The sequence below is a fragment of the Genypterus blacodes genome, unplaced genomic scaffold, assembly GCF_046128005.1.
Source record: "Genypterus blacodes isolate CSIRO-AG114 ecotype Tasmania unplaced genomic scaffold, CSIRO-AGI_Gbla_v1 ptg000156l_1, whole genome shotgun sequence".
NCBI lineage: Eukaryota > Metazoa > Chordata > Actinopteri > Ophidiiformes > Ophidiidae > Genypterus > Genypterus blacodes.
Genome location: NW_027466957.1, coordinates 1615246 through 1634567, shown reverse-complemented (window position 1 = coordinate 1634567; position 19322 = coordinate 1615246). Strand labels below are relative to the sequence as shown.

The 19322-nt window shown below is 41.6% G+C and overlaps 2 protein-coding genes across 2 annotated transcripts; both read right to left on the bottom strand.

Annotated features, from left to right (window-relative positions):
* Positions 1-833: 833 nt before the first annotated feature.
* Positions 834-13833, bottom strand: nr1h5 (nuclear receptor subfamily 1, group H, member 5). The gene is made up of 11 exons (XM_076166220.1): positions 13736-13833; positions 9634-9783; positions 6912-7307; positions 5904-6044; positions 5646-5773; positions 5417-5515; positions 5231-5327; positions 4428-4544; positions 4226-4315; positions 2228-2341; positions 834-1669 (listed from the first exon to the last, which is right to left on the bottom strand). The coding sequence occupies exons 2-11, from the start codon at positions 9725-9727 to the stop codon at positions 1473-1475; spliced, it is 1473 nt and encodes a 490-aa protein (XP_076022335.1). The 5' UTR covers positions 9728-9783; positions 13736-13833; the 3' UTR covers positions 834-1472.
* A 1816-nt stretch (positions 13834-15649) lies between these two features.
* slc66a1 (solute carrier family 66 member 1) lies at positions 15650-19184 on the bottom strand. The gene is made up of 8 exons (XM_076166223.1): positions 19003-19184; positions 18229-18413; positions 17999-18128; positions 17753-17840; positions 17439-17593; positions 17240-17332; positions 16801-16986; positions 15650-16444 (listed from the first exon to the last, which is right to left on the bottom strand). Exons 1-8 carry the CDS (start codon positions 19033-19035, stop codon positions 16358-16360), a joined length of 957 nt encoding a protein of 318 aa, XP_076022338.1. The 5' UTR covers positions 19036-19184; the 3' UTR covers positions 15650-16357.
* Between the last annotated feature and the right edge of the window lie 138 nt (positions 19185-19322).

Below are 19322 nucleotides of genomic sequence, written 5' to 3'. Positions count from 1 at the left end.
AGAGAGTCCGGCTGCAGCGGTCTGAGGTTGTCGCAGTTTGGGGTTTGGGGCCAAAGGTTTGTTTCTGAACCACTAATGTCAAAGAGCAATGCTGTACTGTAGCTTCCTGTCAGGAGACGTGGATGTGAGCTCCACGTCTAAATGAAGTGAGCAGCAGGTCAGGGAGCACTCAATCCCTAAATGGTGATCGTCCACTGGCACGTTGAAGTTTTGTGTGTGCATCAAATGTAAAAGAATGCCCTCTATTTTGTATAATGCTACTGCCAAGGAATCAAATTGTCAGAAAAGAGATTTGACATATTTATATGAAACGTAGAAAATGTATGAAAGGATCACTGCCATCTTTTATACAATAGCTTTTTACATTTTAATCTTTTACAGAAACACTTGTATATTATAAAGGCACACTTTGTGTACATATGTATGTGTATTATCACACCCAATTTAATTTAATGTTGCTTTTTTAAAATGCGTATTTCAATCAGCCCGCGAGGCTCAAACAGAGGCTGTGTATATTTGTGGAGGATGAAATAATTCCTGATATGCTGCAGTGTATTTAGCTCGTCTTTGATGTCGTTTCATTGTGCTCTGCCTGCATCACAATGAACAGTTCTTTATATTTGAATTCTCTTTTTGATACAGAGAGAAATAATTTATTTATGGAAGACAGAAGTCTAGAAATAAAGCTATATTGGTTGAAGTTGAGAATTAACACTGTTATTTAAAACACTTGGTTTTAAAAACATACAACAAATATTTTAACAGTTGATTTTGTTTGTTTTTTTTTGGTTTATACTGATGTTGGCAAGCTTCAATCAGGACCAACCCCATCATGATTTTAACAATTCTATTTATTGTTGAGCCCCATCTTATCAAATAAAAAATGGAATAACTATACATTTATAAGCTTGTGCAACCTGCATATTTTTTTCTTTGTCTGAAAGTATTTCCAATTGTCGGAAATAAATTCTCTATTAAAGATCATTTGGGATACTGAAGTGCAATCAATTGGTTCGCTGCTTTACATTAGTTGTGTATTCAATCACTTGGAAACAATTTGAAGGAACATGTATGCAGGTCATGAGGAGTTTACTGGCATCATGCCGACGTTTGGTCTCTTTAATATCAGACAGATAAGCCACGGTAAATACATTTTCATTTTATTTGAACCTCACTCAGTATAGTGAGAACTACTGTTGGCATACACATTGTATAATACAGGAATAGAATGACCTTTAAAAAAAATCAGTTTGGCCTCAATAAAAAACAACTTTTCCGATGAGAAGATAATAGAAAATAAACTAAGAAGAGGACGTTTTATTTCAGACTCGACTTCCAATGTACAGTAATGCAGTCAGCTCAGTGTCAGGAGAAACCCCCTGAATTTTAAAATCTGAGGGTATGTACTATTTTCTCAGCTCAAACTGAATTCAAAACAGATCCAGCAATGATGATGAAGATGGCCTCCTGCCTCAGTGTCCATGCTGCTGTCTTGTTAGGAGGAGGTAGTTGTGACGGAGGGTTCGCAGCTCCGTCAGTCTGCCCAGCAGGCGGCCGAAACGCTGCGGCTCCCCGCCTGCAGCCTGAACCCCACACACCCTGGACAGCAGATCCAGGACCAGCTCCTGCATTTTCTCCACACAGCTTGCTGCCTGGAGCGACGCACGGTCTGCAAGGACAGAGACAGACATTGAGGTGTCACCATCATGTCCTCCTGAAACAGTTTGATTATCAACTTGTTGCAGAAGTGAGAAACCCCAAAGATACGGGCTGGTATGAGTTACAGAAAATTATTAAATGTTATAACCATTTTTAATATTTAATTCAAACATTTGCTGTCTTCAGCTTGTTAATTGTAAGCAATAACATTTCATGTCCTTATTAATCAAATTAAAAGGTTTTGGGGGTTTTACTATTCAGACATGTTTTATTATTTATGTCACTTAGTTTTTCTTCCAATAAATGAATTTTAAATTTTTGGCCAAACAAAAAAGAAGCAACCCATTATCAGTACAAACTACAGCGTTTTGGCAGCTTCAGCCCAAAAAAAACGTTCAGTTGAAGCAAGGAAACAACAGCGGAACTCAAATCACTGATGCTCATACAAAAAGGCCCCTGGAATAAAATCAGTTATTCAGTCAATTTGCTGTAGAAGAGTTTGAGCTTCAGTTTTTTATCCACTAATACTACTGCTGATGAAGGCAGAATGTGGATGTGGATGTGTGACCTGAGCAGAGCAGAGCTGTAGCAGTGAGCAGCGCGTATTCTGCCTCCGTCAGCCTTAACGCCGCCATGCTGTTGAGGAAGTTGAACACTGGCTCCAAGAGATCCTCACTGGTTCCTGCACAAACAAACACAATAACACAAAGAAAACTGTTTAGTTTAGCACTTAGAAATGACAAAAGTGACAAAAAAAAGTTTTAGTGATCACGTTTAAAGTGTAAATTTCCATAAATTTCAATTTTACTATTTTTGAGTAACTTGCCTTTTTTGGTAACTCTACCTTTTTGAGTAACTACTCTTTTCTGTACTTTAACTCTTTTTAGTAACTACTCTTTTAGTAACTTTACTCTTTTCTGTACTTTTACTCTTTTTAGTAACATTACTTTTTTAGAAACTTTACTCTTTTTAGTAACTTTACTCCTTTCTGTACTTTTACTCTTTTTAGTAACATTACTTTTTTAGAAACTTTACTCTTTTTAGTAACTTTACTCTTTTCTGTACCTTTACTCTTTTTAGTAACATTACTTTTTTAGAAACTTTACTCTTTTTAGTAACTTTACTCTTTTCTGTACTTTTACTCTTTTTAGTAACTTTACTCTTTTTAGTAACTTTACTCTTTTCTGTACTTTTACTCTTTTTAGTAACTTTACTCTTTTTAGTAACTTAACTCTTTTCTGTAATTTTACTTTTTTTAGTAACTTTACTTTTTTAGAAACTTTACTCTTCTTAGTAACTTGACTATTTCCGTACTTTTAATCTTTTTAGTAACAACTCTTTTTTGTAACTACTTTTTTTAAGTAACTTTACTCTTTCTGTAACTTTACTTTATTTAGAAACTTTACTGTTGTTGGTAACTTTACTTTTTTTAGTAGCTTTACTCTTTTAGTAACTTTACTTTTTTTGTAACTTGACTCTTTTTAGTAACTTTACTCAAAAAAGTAACTTTACTCTAAAAAGTAACTTTATTAAAAAAAGTAACTTAACTCTAAAAAGTTACTTTACTCTAAAAAGTTACTTTACTCTAAAAAGTTACTAAAAAGAGTACAATTACTAAGAGTAAAGTTACTAAAAAGAGTAGTTATTAAAAAAAGTTAGTTACTAAAAAAGTAGTTACTAAAAAGAGTAAAGTTACTAAAAAAAGCAAAGTTACTAAAAAGAGTTTAGTTACTAAAAAGGGTAAAGTTATTAAAAAGAGTAAAGTTACTAAAAAAAGTAAAGTTACTTAAAGTAAAGTTACTAAAAAGAGTAAAGCTACTTAATAGAGTAAAAGTACAGAAAAGAGTAGTTATTGAAAAAAGTAGTTACTAAAAAAGAGTATGTTACTAAAAAGAGTTAAGTTACTATAAAAAGTAAAGTTACTAAAAAGAGTAAAAGTACAGAAAAAAGTAAAGTTACCAAAAAAGTAAAGTTACAAAAAAGGGTCAAAGTACAGAAAAGAGTCAAGTTTCTCAGAAAGAGTAGTTACTAAAAAGAGTAAAAGTACAGAAAAGAGTCAAGTTACTAAAACAAGTCAAGTTACTAAAAAGAATAAAAAAACGGAAAATAGTAAAGTTACTAAAAAGAGTAAAAGTACAGAAAAGAGTAAAGTTACCAAAAAGAGTAAAAGTACAGAAAAGAGTAAAGTTACTAAAAAGAGTAAAGTTACTTAAAAAAGTAAAGTTACTTAAAAAAGTAAAGTTACTAAAAAGAGTAAAGTTACTGAAAAAAGTAAAGTTACTTAAAAAAGTACAGTTACAAAAAAGAGTAAAAGCTGAATTGAAGAGATTTTGATACCAAATGTGAGTGTTGGATATCAACATTTTGTAAATGTTCACACAAAAGATGCTTATTCAGAGGGTTTGGGTGGAGAATATGCCATGTGGATAAATGTCACTAATAATGTTAAACATGAGTAGCTCCCGGACACTTTTACTTTGTCAAAGAAGCTCTGGGAGGCAAAAAGGTTGGAGACCCCTGCTCTAGTCTAATGGTCCTGATCTCCTGGTTTTCTAAGTGCTCTCACCTGTACTGTGCAGGTTCCTGTTGTGGGTGTTTTCATTTGATTCTGTGCTCCTCGGACACCTGTGTGCTGCCATGCTCAAAGGCTGCAGGGCTGATCGCAGAAAAACAAAGCTCTGTATTATTTTTGTGGATGTCACTGGGTTTGTGTGGTGTCACTGGCCACTGTTTGTGCTTCCCACACTGTTAGTGTTCGGTCCGCTTACCTGGACTTGGAATGGTTGGGTTGTGGGAGAACTGCTGAGCTGACAGTAAGAACATGATCTCTAATGAGGAGATGGACAGCAGAGAGCTCTGGTCTGAAAAATCCAGCAGCTCAAAACCTATGAGGACAACAGTATTGCATCATCGTGATTTATTCTGTCTGATTTAAGTCCTTTGTTTTCTATGAATGAATGCTGATTAGACACCAAAAAAGTAATACGTCACTTTGTAGCAACATGGTGCGTGTGAAGATGAATTTAGTCTAACAGGACTCAAGTATAAAGAAATATTCTACTACATTTAACTAATGTATGTAGTTACTATAGTTCTGTAGAAAGTTCACAATTCATATTAATTGTCAAGATTCCACATGGTAGCTCTCATAACAAAGATAGTATTTAAATTAAATTAAATTAAATTAAATTAAATTAAATTAAATTAAATTAAATTAAAATAAATTAGCAGCAGTGTAATCAGATTATATATAATGTATGTATAAGATTGTATGTATGTATGTACAAAATATGGTATACACTCTTAGTAAACAAAAGGTCTGCCTTGAAAAACAACATTGCTCAATACAAATTATATATTTTTTTAAACTGTAGCCTGTTTAAAACACTGCAGCATAAATCCAAAAGTACATCTCAACACATCACTCAAGTCCTGGCTTCCAATGACGATTGATGTTTATGTTTATGTTACAGAATGTATGGACCACTCTTAACTCATCTGCATTCATTTTAAATGCATGCAGAAAGAGGTGGAGAGATTCTGCATGATTTTGCCACATGAACCATCTTACCTGGCACGGTGCTGGCAAACTGTAGAAGTCTTTGTAGGTGAGGTGAAACTATATCAGGCAGGTCGTCACCATCATCTGTACATTTCCACTCAAACAACTGTTCAGATACAGATCAAAGGTCACAAGGGTAAACAGGAACACATCAAACTTTGTTTTGTTGATTTTAGAACGTGAGGCGTGAACTACCCTGCAGAGGGCGCTGTCCTGAGCTCTGCACAGCCGGTGGGCCTCCACCATCCTGTCCACCAAGAGCTTCTGTTCTCGGCTTAAACTGACAGACAGAACCTAGTGTAGACATGAAGCAGTATGAGCATTACACACACATGATACATACAAATAAGAAAATGCTTATTAACATAACATCAGTTGGAAAGAACATTTCCAGGATTTGCTGTTTGCACTTTCAGTTCTCTACCATTCCTGTCAGCCTGCTGGTGGAGCTGGTGACACTCCTGCTGTCTGTGTTCTCCTCTTCCTCCTGTCCTCTGGATTTACCTCCTTTCCTTAGTCGTTTGGACTGACATTGCACCTCTGTCAGTAAGCCTGGAAGCAAACACACCAGTGCATCATGGCAGCAGATGTGGTGTGTATACTGTTTGTGAAAGCATTGGGTTTATGGAGGCTCTATGTGTGTGTGTGTGTAAAGGAGGTGTATAGGTGGCATTGTCCTCACATTCAGCCAGCATTCCCACTGCGCGACATTTCCTTAGCCGACAGTCTTGGCACTTCCTCCTCATGTACATGTCCATCTCACAGCCACCGCCGCTCTTACAGTGATACACAGCCTTTTTAGTCACACTACGCCTGAAGAAACCTGTAGCATCCATGGAAACAGGGCAAAAGAAGGAAAGAACATCACTTACATCATTCGAAATGTAATTACAAAGCCTGCTGTGATCTGTAACACACAGAAAAAGTGTTTGAATCTTTGTTTATGTTGTAGGCTTGGACTTCGGCTGTAGATGGGCTTTGTTTTGGTTGAGCTTCCTGGTTGTGATGGGTGGGTCATGTGATACAGGTGCACTGCCTCTATCGCTTCCTTTCTTGTGGAAATTTGTGGGCAGCATTTTTAGTAAAACTCTCTAAGGAAAGAATGTACTGGGCCCTAGAAGTAACAAGCTCTGATCCGGGACACTGGAGATCGAATTGGTCAGTAAGTGAGGTTAGCTTGTTGAAACTGCCATCATGTCTGAAGTGGAAACTGCGATAAGTGAAAGTTGCTGGCTAATCCTCAGTTCTCATGCTGTTTGACCATCACATCTCCACACAGTCTGATCTCTGATCTCAAGAGATCTCTAAGAGTGTCATGGAGAGAGGACTTGTCCACCGGGGTACCTCAAGGCTCAGTGCTTGGACCCCCTTTTCTTTTCAATATACACACAATACAACCACCAATCAGCATCCAGCTTGACTGCGCTCAAGTCGATCCCACAAAATGTGCCAGGAACTTGGGTGTCACGATTGATAAGCTGCTGTCCTTCAATGCATATGTTTTTCAGTTTCTTGTTGGTGCAGATTCACACAGTGCTGAGTCTGCAGCTCAGCTCCTGGTATTCAAATCTCATATGTACATCTCTGGATAACAGCGTCTGTCAAATGACTAAATGTTTGAAAAGAAAAAGAGCAAAAGACAAAGACACATCAGCAAGAAATACAAAATGAGTACGAGAGCTTCTGCTACCTTTGCATCCCTCACAGGTCAGAGCGTTGTAGTGATAACCAGATGCTTTATCTCCACACACCACACACAGCTCATCCTGAACTCTGGTCTTCCCTCCTGGTCCCAATCGATTCCTCCGCCCAAGAGACAGACCCCCCACTGCCATCCCTGGGCCTTCCAGACCTCCACATTGGGGGTCGGGGCTCGGATCAAACGGGGCCTCCAAGCAGTGTGGGTTGTACAGGTACCTAGGGTGGCAGGCCTGTGAGGAGGAGGAGGAGGAAGAGCAGGTGGAGGAGGACGGGGATGCATAAATGGAGAAGGGCAGGTTGACGGAGCTGTACTGCTGTTGGCTGTAAGGGAGCGGCTGGAGGTCAGGGTCCTGCAGAGGGTAGCCCAGAGGGTCCAATAGCATGTCTGGAAGGGAAAATGGGAATAAACAGCCTGATAACTGAAGAAGAAGAAGAAGAAGAAGAGGAAGAAGCCCTCTGAACAGCAGCAGAGGGAGAGAATCTGCTCTAGCTTAACCTACTTTCAGAATCCCAAACGTCCTTACTAAGTGAATAGACTTTTCCAACACTGCTGTAGAGTCAAAGTGCATCATGGGAACGTGATCTTTGTCCATCATCTACATGTGACTGCACTCTTTTATGGGTCTTGGGGGAAACAATCAAAAAAAAGTTGAGAGTGAGAGACAGAGAACAGGATGCAGCTGAGAACTCAGTGCCTTTGAGGCGTTCTGATCCTCATCCAGTCAGTAATGGCGGTTCAGAGTGATGCCTGACTGTGATGTGTTTGAGTGCAGTTCAGCAGCTTGTGTGTTTTGCAAGTCTGCTGAGAAAACACAGCTGACAGCACAGCTGGACTGATGTGTCTATGTACTGATTAAATGGAGAAATGCCACATTTAACATCTACATCCACTCTCTGTCTGTTAGTCGCTGTGAACTAGTGTGTGTTCATGAACCTTTGCTGTTCAGGCCATCAGCAGGGTTTCTCAAACACTAATGTACAGATTTTGTGGACGTTTTGAGACATTGAGCAGGATAAAACAGGACAAAACATAAAATCATTTCAAATCAATGTACAGTGTGAAATAGCCAGTGATCATAATGGAATAAACCCAGATGAAGCATTTGATGACATCAGCCGTCCCTTTGAGTGACAGCAGTCTGACCCCTCTGTCTTCTGTCCATATCAACAGAGAGTCGTTGCGATGATGGACATGTACTGCGTTAACCCTTTCTTACTCCTTCGTCTATTCCCCCTCTCCTGTTCTCTCTCCAGATGGTTCCTGTCGTAACCACACTGGTGGTGATGGTAGTGTGTGTGTGTGAGTGTGTGTGTGTGGGGCGGGGGGTCGGGGGGGCGCACTTGGTTTCTCACTGTGTGACATAGCTGTGGATAGCTCTGTTTGTAAACCATTCAAACGCTGTCTAAACACTTCTCAGTCTCCCCTCCATCCCACGCATGCTAGTGAGCCAATAACTCCAGTGAAACTCCCCCCCATGGTGCCCCGCCCCCAATGACTCCCCCAGGGCAGAGGGGGAGACAACGAGGGGCGGAGGGAGGGTGGAGGGGGGTGGGGGGGTTGTTGATCCACATCAGTATAAATAGCTGCCTCCAATCCATGGTCGTAAACACAACATGCCGGCTGAAACTCCTCAGGATCATGTCGTCCGTGTCACGGAGACTCAGAGGCAGTAAATAAACACTCAGTATTCATTCATCAACCATGAGACGAGCCGGACACACAGAGAGGCTGCAGCAGCTCTCATGAGACAGTCACATCCTTATTGTGCAACAACAACTGATCCCATTACACACAAACGCACACGACAAGTCATGAAACTGATGAAATGACATCAGCAGGATGGTGTGTGTTTGTGTGTGTGTGTGTGTGATCAAGTTTATTTGAGTGATGTACAATAGATATAGGTGTGATGCCTCTACCCCATAGTGTGTGGTGTGTGTGTGTGTGTGTGTGTGTGTGTGTGTGTGTGTGTGTGTGTGTGTGTGTGTGTGTGTGTGTGTGTGTGTGTGTGTGTGTGTGTGTGTGTGTGCGCGTGTGTGTGTGTGCGCTTGTGTGTGTTTATTGAAAATGTAGTCTTTCTAACGTTTTAATAATGCAACATTTAAACAGTAACAAACCGGTTGCATGTTTCCAGCTGCAATTTTGGCTCATGTCACAAAATGGCATTCAATGTCCGGCATTGTAAAGTTGTTTTTGAAATTTTAACCATAACTAGCACGCTATTTCTGCATATCAGCCAAGTGCAGTGGCTCTCAATCATTTTCAACTTTTGTAACATGAACTTCTGGTACCTTCTCACCTCATCTATCTGAATGTAGTTGAGGTTTACATGTAGGGAGTTATATAGGAAAGTTCGAAGATACATTTTGCTTTTACTGCATCACTTCTTTCTTCGCACAAGGATGCAAAGTGTTTCTTGAAAGGACGATGACCTGGTAAGTGAATGTGAACTCACACTGTCAGTGACACAGGCTGAACGTAAATTTAAGGAAAATTGTTCGATTTGTTCATTTTTCCAGCCAATCACACAGAGTCCATCTAGAATGATGCAGCCAAAGAGTTCAGTCCAATAAGTCTATAAACAAGACGTCTCAATAACACCCATGTTGTTTGTGTGCATGAGTAGAAGGAGATGTCGGAGGCTCCACAGGCAGAGGAGAAGGAGGCAGAGGGAGCAGAAGCAGGAGCAGAAGAGCAGTTGAGGACTCACCGTAGTACTGGAGCGGCTCTGAGGAGCAGTAACCCTCTGAGGAGACGAACCCCCCGGCAGAAAAGCTCATCTCCAGCTCCGTCCACTCTCTCATCTGGGCAGAAGATCCTCTCTCCAGCTTGTAATACAGCAAATATCTTCACACACACACTAAAGACAAACACACACAGTGTCGGTCAGTGAGAGGATTCACAGATATGAAGGATCTGGGAAGTTGGGAGACATTCCTCAATTCCCAGGATGCAGCCAGGTCTCGTAGCTGTCCGAGCTGATATCCCAGCCTATTTATAAAGCTGAAGGCCCTGTGACAGCACTGCAGCTGAGGCTCTGCTCTGTGGTTGATGATGGTGCCGAGGTCTTGACGTCCCTGAGGGACAGACGGGAGGGAAAGCAGGGACACCCAGCGAGGACGGAGATTGGACTCGGGTCCAAACAGCCGGACCCGACTGGGACGGATTGGACGGAATGGATGGAACAATTGAGGAAATAAGAACTCCTCCCTCATGTAGTCCCTCATGGCGCGCGTGTGTTTGTGTGTGTGTGCGTGTGTGTGTGTGCGTGTGCGTGTGCGGTTGTGTGTGTGTGGCGATTTGGCTTGAGTGGATGTGTCCCAGTGTGGAACAGCTGGGCTGATGAAACGTTTCTCAATCTAAGCTCATGAGGCACATGAATACATTCTAATTATCAAGTAAGTTACAATAACACACATGCAGTGGATCTGTGGCTCATCTGTAACATGCAGATGACAGATTGATGACATATTCATTTAATCCAGCTAACGCAAATATAGTTTTCCCTCGTCTTGAGTGTATATGTGTGTGTATATGTGCATATGTGTGTGTCAATGTTCCATGAACTGAATTCTGATAACAAAACTCCAGATGAAACTCTTAAGTGAATTATTTACTATCCTTAAGAGTGTTCTGTCTCTGTGTGTGTGTGTGTGTGTGTGTGTGTGTGTGTGTGTGTGTGTGTGTGTGTGTGTGCGTGTGTGTGTGTGTCCACTCTGTTTGTCGTCTGAGCCTTGGGAGTGTGTTTACTCTGCCCCTTGTTTACCGCTGCTCTGTTTGTGCTGCAGTTAATATTAGACAGTGGTGAGATTTAAGGGGCTGCGAGACCTCGTCCTCCCTCACTGGCGGTTCATCGGGCCAGGCGGAGCGAAAGGAGCCGCCACCCCGAGGAGAGAGAGGAGAGAGAGGAGCGACCCTCACTCTGACCTGTAAATATCTCAGCGGAGGCGTTTGACATGCAGCATGCTTACTGAGGATTAACGGCGTCCTCCCACCCGCATATCATCCCTTCACTGGCTCATTATGAAGCTCTGTTTGCAAAGCCAGGATGAGCCGTCGGTGCAAAGCTCTGCTGCTGCTGCTGCTCACACAAGCTGCAGCCTTCACTCATGTTATCACAATCGATACGAGTACAAACATAAAAGAATTCAGTTGCTACTTTTGAAGATTGTGTCCAAAGGGTAAATTGGTACACATGTAGAACACAATGTACACAATGACAACACAGCCTCAAGGTAAACACAAGAGAAGTCAGAACAATCAGAAATAATCAGAATACAGAAGAAAACCTGTAAAGCAGTTGAAACAATTTAAAGATACTTAAAAGAAAATACTTTTAAACATAGTTCAGCAGAAGTTAAAGGGTACTGCAGGGTACTGAACTCTGCGGAGTTCTCTACCTCCACCAAGGCCAAACTAGGCTAGACAAAATGTGCTTTTTCTACTGAAATACTGTCCCACTGTTCCACCATCTTTCTCTCGCCTTTTTGGACTGAAGAAGAAGAAGAAGCCTTCAGGGTGAGTTGCAGTTATCAATATCAATAATTTACCCCAATCACCACACTGAACCTCGCAGACAGACTTTGCTACAAAATTCCTGAGTTCCTAAAGGGAATGTGTATTATCTCAATGCAATAGCAAATTCTTGACATGTTAAAAGATACAGTTAATTGGAACGAGACAGAGTAGACAAGTGGTCATCAGCAACTCTCTAAGGCCCTTAAGTGCAGTGTATGATAAACAATTATAGAATAGATTTGTAGAGAAGAGAAGAGAAGAGAAGAGAAGAGAAGAGAAGAGAAGAGAAGAGAAGAGAACAGAACAGAACAGAACAGAACAGAACAGAACAGAACAGAACAGAACAGAACAGGAGAAAAGAGATGAGATGAGATGAGATGAGATTGGGTCAGATCAGATCAGATGGTTTCAGTTCCTCACATATGTGGTGAATCAAAGCACCAGGCATCCCTCAAACTGCCAGTGAACTCTGAGGAAAGGAGGAGGGAGGCAAGGAAAGAAGAGGAGAGAGCAAGCAGCCATCCTAAGAGTGACACTGAACGATGAGGATGATGTCTTACAGTGAACAAATGTCAACCATGGATCTTCTGGCATGGCAGACGTGTCACTGTTGGACACATAGTTGGACACAGGCCTGATTACAGGGCTCGCCCCATGGGAGATGACTTGTCACGAAAACACAGGAGGAAGAGGAGGAGGAGGAGGAGGGTGGAAGGAGGGGGAGGAGGACTCTTGCATCATGTTCACATCAGGGACATTTACCGAAACTGTGAGCATTTCCTGGATTAGCTTGGACGTGTGAGATACCAACTAACTGCTCTGACCAAATGACTTTCAACAAACAAGTTTACAAACAGCAAAAGTTACAATCCTAGACACACACAGTCTGTGTGAACTAACGACACACCGACACTTGTGTTTATTATTACAGTTCATTCTCTTAGGAGTATATGAACATTATATTGAATACATTTATAGCTCCTACTGCCAGTCCAATCTTGGGGTGGCCAACCAGCACCGGTGAGTGCGCGATACTTTGAGTGATGGAGGGTCAAGTGGCCTAGTGGGATTTAAAGACACAACTCATGGGGGGAATACCTGGATGTTATAGTAAGTAATGAGCGCCACGAGAAGTCAGTTTGTTTGGTTACTGTACTCAGCGGGAGGATGTGGGTCTCTCTGCACGTCTCTCAAATATGTTGATACGATTCGGAATTCCTTTTTCTGTCAAACAATACAAGTTGTCCAGATAACCACCATGCTTCCGATATGGGATGACTACAGACTAGACTGTCAATGTTTACATGTTGTGTTCAGTATTGACAAAAACAAGTTCAGGCAGAATGTGTTTGTCTATTATTGTAGCTTAAAAAACAACTTTATTTCACTATTAATCCTTGTATACTGTGTCGACCTCAGTGGGATTGAGCCTGCAGCAGTAAGGATGGAGCCTCATATGGAGCTCAAATCAAACAAGAAACATGCAAGAGTCACATTTTCAAGTAACAAGCAGAACAAACGAAGGAATGTTAGCACACCTCACTTCATTAACACTCAGTCACTCCTGCCTAATGCCTACAGATAAACGCAGCTCATCATAAATCGTAAAAAAATAAACCGTCTGTCTTATCGGGGAGCTGTTTGGTGGCAGCAGCAGCAGCTCGATAAGGCTTTGCTCTGTTTACTGATCCTCGCCGGAAACAGATGCTTACATTAAAGTGGCCTTGCAGCTCGGAATTTGTGAGTAAAGTCCAATAGCTTATGTCTGACTCTGTGTGTGTGTGTGTGTGTGTGTGTGTGTGTGTGTGTGTGTGTGTGTGTGTGTGTGTGTGTGTGTGTGTGTGTTGGCAATCATGACCAAGGAATGCAAATTGTCAAATATTAGTGTCTACTTGTCTATGTTTGCCAGTGTTTCCTCTTTTCTGTAGAGGTTAATGTCAAACTACATTGTTTGCTTATTATTTTGTTACAGTTTTTCCCCCAGCGTCCCAAAAGAAGGAATGTTTTAAAATCTGTTCAGCACAAGAGAATACTGATAGCATTCTATAGGATTATGGAGGGAAAGGTGCTGCAGTCCTGCTGTTCTGTCTACAGTGAGGTGAAGCTGAGGGAATCCATTGATTTCATGCTGGTTTAGTCAAACATACGAAATTCCACAAACCCCCAAACTTCACATTGCAGAGGGAACAAAATAATCAAATCAGTGAAGAAGCCAGCAGAGGTTTGGGTCAAAGGTCATGTGGTTGTAACCCTACTGTGTGTGGTGTGAGTTAGTAGCAGAGTTTGGGACTCACCGCTGGCTATGGTAGAGATGTCCTGCTGCAGTCGGCGTCCTGATGTCCTCTTGCGTCAAACGGTGACTACTTTTTGTAATGTTCACCCTGGCCCAGCCTCCACACACGCACACGCACACACACTCGCCTAAACACACACACACAGATTAAACAGGCCCTCTCTCATGCAGCATGGAGGTAGCACTGATTTATGATCTCTACTTTTTGAGACCATTCCTTTCCTGAATATAATTACACCTTCCTCCCTTCTTTTTCATTTCATTTGTTTTATCCTGTTATTCAAAGTCTTACCCTGCATTTCTGTCTGACACTTGTCATCTGATCAGAAATAGAAATAAGGAATTATTTGCTTTATATTTAATGAGTTGTTATTGTATTTCTCTTGTTCATTTTTATAACGATCTTATCCACTTGTCCTGCACAGGTGTCCATGGTTAGTTTTTGCTGTGTTTCATTACAATTTTTATGAAACTGAAACATGGAAAAGTACTTTGAGCTGAAATCATTCAAACCGAATCTGATTGAATGTTTGATGAAACAACAGAAAGACAACTGAGAGTTATTCAAACCTCTTATCTATAGTTTGAGCACATTTCATGTTTTCAGCTGTGCAAAACAATGAAAGAAGCATGACAAGGAAAGAAACAAAGAAAGAACAAATGAAGGAACACAATGGGGCAGACAGGAAGGAAGGAAGGAAGGAAGGAAGGAAGGAAGGAAGGAAGGAAGGAATAAGGATAGAAAAAAGGAAGGAAAAAGGAAAGACAGAACCAAAGAAATACAAAAGTAAGGATAAAAGCAAAAATGTAATGAGGGATCAAAAAAGAAGGAAAATGGAAAGAGAGAAATGAGGAGACGAGGACAAGAGAAGTAAAGAAAAAGTGTTAGGAAGGACAAATGAAGAACAGAATGAAAGAAGTAAGACTCAAAGAGAAGTGCAAGACAGAAGTAAGAAGTAATAAAAAGAAGGAGAAAGGATAACTAAAATGAAGAGGGAAATGAAGGAGAGAAGTGTTCCTTGTGTCCAATAAGGAAAATGGAAGGATGAAAGTAAGAAGAGAAGAAAAATATGAAGAGCAGGAAGAACGATGTGATGAATAAAAGTAGGAGGGAGAAGAAGACAGAAGCAGGGGGGGGGATACTTGGATACTAGAAACTTGTGCAATGCAGTTTGTTATTTCCCCTTCTGGAGTTGAACTGGCAACCTCTTCATCCCAGTGGACCCCCCGCCCCCCCCTTACTGGTGAAGAGCCCAGCACAGTACTAGAAGGATGGAAGGATGAGTTCATTAAGACATTCCCAGTATAGTTTATAAACAGCCTCTTGTTCCTGCCTGCTGATGGATGGATGCTCCCTATCACTTCCTGCTCACTCCCCAAAACCCTTCAATGTCTCTGTGCCACTGTTTCTCACACACACACACACATTCAAACACTCACACACGCAGTTCTCCTTACTAAGCCCAGCTTGATAGTCTAAGTTCTGACCTCCCCTCCTCTCTGGGTGGGCCCTTATGTCTCATGTGTGTGTGTAAGATTGCAAGTTTAAATGTGAGGGGAAGTCTGTGTGTGTGTGTGTGTGTGTGTGTGTGTGTGTGTGTGTGTGTGAGGGAGGGATTGAAGGGCCAGTGTGAACACAGAATCTGCTAATGAAGAGAAACAACATGGCTGTCACGGCCTCCCAGGAACAGGTCAAACAGTCCCTGGGTGTTGGGGTCACTGAGGATCTAAGGGTCAAAGGTCAATGTGAAGGCCAAGAACAGACCCTGACCTGTGCTACGACTGAAAGTAATGTGTGATAAAGAGTGTAAACTGTCAGGGAGAGAGAGATGGTAACTAATGGTAGGAGGAGGAAAGGGACGGTCTTCTTAACTTCACACCCAAATGAATCCACAATGAAAAAGAGAGAAAACTATTACAATTATATTTCTGTTTAATGTCCAAAGTTCAACAGAGCACTGAACATATTCACTAAACACTGTTCAAATCTACAAAAACAACTTTTTTTCCTGTGCAACAATGAGGGGATGAGAACAGGATTGACACCGAGGATTGTGCAGTAACAAAACAACAACAAGTGAGGGAAACTCTCAGGTGAGCGACTGAAACTGTGCAAATAAAAGAGGTCTCATCTTTGGAACGTGAACAGAATATCAAAATAAAAGCATGAAAACATTATCTAAAACCCACAAAAAACATAAATCCTGCAATATTCCGTAATATACTCTTCTCGATTAAGGCGTTGGATGTAAACATCAATCACAAATGTACTACAGTTGACATTTTTTCATGTTTTCACGACACCTTTGCTTTTACATTCGGACGCAAGTCGCAGCATTCGTGTCTGCATAAGCACCGAGTACAAAACCGGGACGGGGTCTTTTCGCCGCCTATGTTGGAACTGTCGCCTCCCCCGTCCCTTTCAAACGACGACGTTAAGAGCAGAAGAAATAATAAAGCTAAAAACCTCAGCTATCTCAGAATGTGTGCATGCAAAAAAACATTGTAATGTTAAAAAAGACAGACAGAGGAATAAATAAAATTATAAAATCTAACTAAAACTGTTTGCGTTTCCCCCAGCAGCCCTGATTTCCCGTTGAGAAGGTGATGTCGAGGTTCACGCTCACGCTGCCAGCAGAGGCCGGCTCTCGTCGTCTTGTCCTTCCATCTGTGCTGGAGCGTTGCGGTAAATGAAGAACTGGAAGGAAATCTGAGTTACGTTGTCAAGGAAAGCTCTGCAAACAGATCAGTGTTAGAAATACACACCCAGCAGCAATCCACACCAGTCACCTGATTTGAACAAAGACTAACAAATCACATCAGCTTCAGGCTCGGGCTGATTTAAACTACTAATTTGAGTCTACTTCTAAGTATGCTGTTTGATTTGTAAAGACAGAATCGGTGAATCATATCTTTCGCGTTTAGACTTACTGTACATGTATACTTCACATCTACACTTACACACACATACACACACACACAGTTTGTCAAACCACACCAAAATGTAGAGCGTACATGAGAGATAGCAGAGGCCTGGCAGGGCGAGTGAGCTTTTCAAAAGGATACGACGATGTCTAGGGAGAGAGTGCCCAGGCTGCCGATGAGCCAGGGCATGTGATGGACCATGTAGCTGGTCTCGCCGTACTTGTTTTCAGGGTTCTTCAATAGGACACTCAGGCCGTATGTGGTGTTGCCCAGGATGACCAAGGCGAACAGGAAGTACGATACTCCCTCTGTGGACTTCCGCTTGAACTACAGGGATGAGAGAGGAGAGCGAACATACAGAATGTTGTGTTAAGAGGAGAGCAAGTTTGGTATTTGTACACCGACAGTTCGGGGGTTTCTGACTGTATTTTCTTAGAATCATTGACGTCAGAGTTGGAACAATGAAGACTACAGTCAAGTCACGCAACTCCCAAGTCCCAAATCAAAAGTGAAAGCCACTGGTATCAAAGTCAAATTTGATTACTGATTGATTATTTGTCTACTTGCTCATCGTACTCACGTTAGTGTACATCTGAGGAAGTCTGGAGCAGAGGTAGAGCAGCGATGACACCGAGCCAATGGAGAAGCCAATGATCTCCTTAGGGGTGAAAGGCTGGAGCGACAGACAAGAAGACACACTTTTACACCAACACACAAGTCCAGGACAAATCTACTTCTCTCTTTTCACAAGCTGAATGAACGCAGAATGCCTGACTCACTTGAATTTCGTCATCATCTGTGGTTGAGAGTAAGGCTCGGCCACTGAAGCCAGCGGGCATCATTTCCTGTTGAGTGTCTAAACCTGGGAGGCTGATGAGGCTGGAGGAGACGCCCAGGACACAGACAATGCCCACCACGTTTAAAACCCTCCTCCCTGGAAGAAAGAGAACATTTGGGTTCACTGTCAACACTTCAACAAATTCCTAAAGACGATGCGTTACGTGTATCAAAGAAGAGAGAACAAACAGAAATACTAACAGACTGGTGATGACACAGCACAAGGCTGAAGGTTCTCAGTGTGGTAAAAACTCACCTGCAACCATATTGTTCCTGATCCTGTAGTAAAAATACATGGCCAGCATCACTATGTCGGCAAAAACGTAATAAATAGCTGTGTATGTCTGCAGAGAGAGGAGAAAGACACATGAGACACAACCAAAACATCGTGTCGCACCATTATCGATTCGCAAACCGTGACAAATCCCATTTTGACCACCATGTAAACAAACATTCTGATAGATAAAGATGAAAAACAGCCATTCATTTCAGTCCAGCTCACCTGAAGAGGAAGCTGGTCTGCTAAGAAGGAGCCCACCAGATTACAGGTGTCGCCCCCCAGCCACAGCAGCAGAAACCAGATAGACAGGGCTTTGTCCATGTTCCCGGTCTTACACGAGCTGTAGTATTGTCTGCAATCATAAAGACATCAGGATTCACATTGTGTGTTTAGATGAAAGAGGTCTTTTTTCTTTACATGCACGGAGGCCTTACACTTCATTTAACACTTACGGAAGCGAAGACACCATGAAGCACAGAATGGAGAGGAGGCCCAGGTAGATGCTGGCCATGTCCCTCGGACCCTGGGCACATTCGTGAAGGATATCCAAGACCCATAACGACCCATTAGGACATAGGGAGGTGAAGTTTGACTTGGCGCTCAATGTCTGAGTGAAGACTCCTACTACCCCCATGTTCTGCAACAAAGAGACAAATCATCTGTAAATAAACAATCAGAAATAACCTCCATATATTCTGAACAAGGTATCCCCTGTATAATGACTCTTTTACACACTAAACTGTGTGTTACACATCTCTAAGAAGTGTATAAGAGGGCATAACAATAACGAACAGATCTTAGTTTGTCGTATAATCGTGAGAACACCACAACGGTAGTTAAGCTCTGATGTGATTTTCTAGTAAACACGCCGGTAAGCCAAAGGTCGATTGAGACTTGAACGCATGAAAAAACAGCTGTTGCTATTCGCATTTGAGGTTGACTAAGCTCATTAATTCAACAAAGTGAAATAGTTAGTTATATAAGGTGGCGATGCGTGAAGCTTAACTGTAACGTTTGAATAAATCTGGTAGCGATTAATTGCCTTTAACACACAAGTCAAGACTCGTAGGAAGTCGAAAACAACTCCAAGACAACGGTTAGCCACTCAGCGAGGTAGCAGAAAATAACAATAGAAATATGCAGCCTTACCAATCTTCGCTTTATGTCTACAAACTAACAGCTATTGCAATGGTAAGAATGACAAACAATTATTAAATGTATCTTGCCTGTGCCTCGGCTCCCTTCGCCATGTCGCTCATTTCCGAACAGAACCTCCCAGGGAATGCGACTCCTCAGAGCTGGACGGTAAACGAGATCCTATCACCAGACGCTGATTGGTCGATATTACGTGACGTCACATCAGGGAAATAAAAAGGTGATTGGCTGCTCGTGGGCACCAAAACAAGCCGGGCTTTCAAAGTAAAGTTGGGATTTGCGCATGGTTAAAAAAAAGAAGCTTTTATTTGCATGAACGGTGTAATCAGAGGTACATGTTTCATTCAAGTTTCAATTGAATTCAATTAAAGTAGTTTCGGTTTTACCAACT

Excerpts from the sequence above, each read along its gene's own strand:
- nr1h5 (XM_076166220.1), bottom strand. The coding sequence starts at position 9,727 with ATGAGAGAGTGGACGGAGCTGGAGATGAGCTTTTCTGCCGGGGGGTTC. Across the intron at positions 5,516-5,645 it reads CCAGCAGGCTGACAGGAATG|GTTCTGTCTGTCAGTTTAAG; the intron begins GTAGAGAACTGA and ends TGTCTACACTAG. Across the intron at positions 2,342-4,225 it reads CAGGAACCTGCACAGTACAG|GAACCAGTGAGGATCTCTTG; the intron begins GTGAGAGCACTT and ends TTGTTTGTGCAG.
- slc66a1 (XM_076166223.1), bottom strand. The coding sequence starts at position 19,035 with ATGAGCGACATGGCGAAGGGAGCCGAGGCACAG. Across the intron at positions 17,841-17,998 it reads CAGACCAGCTTCCTCTTCAG|ACATACACAGCTATTTATTA; the intron begins GTGAGCTGGACT and ends CTCTCTCTGCAG. Across the intron at positions 16,445-16,800 it reads CTCTCTCCCTAGACATCGTC|ATTTCCTTCCAGTTCTTCAT; the intron begins GTATCCTTTTGA and ends AACGTAACTCAG.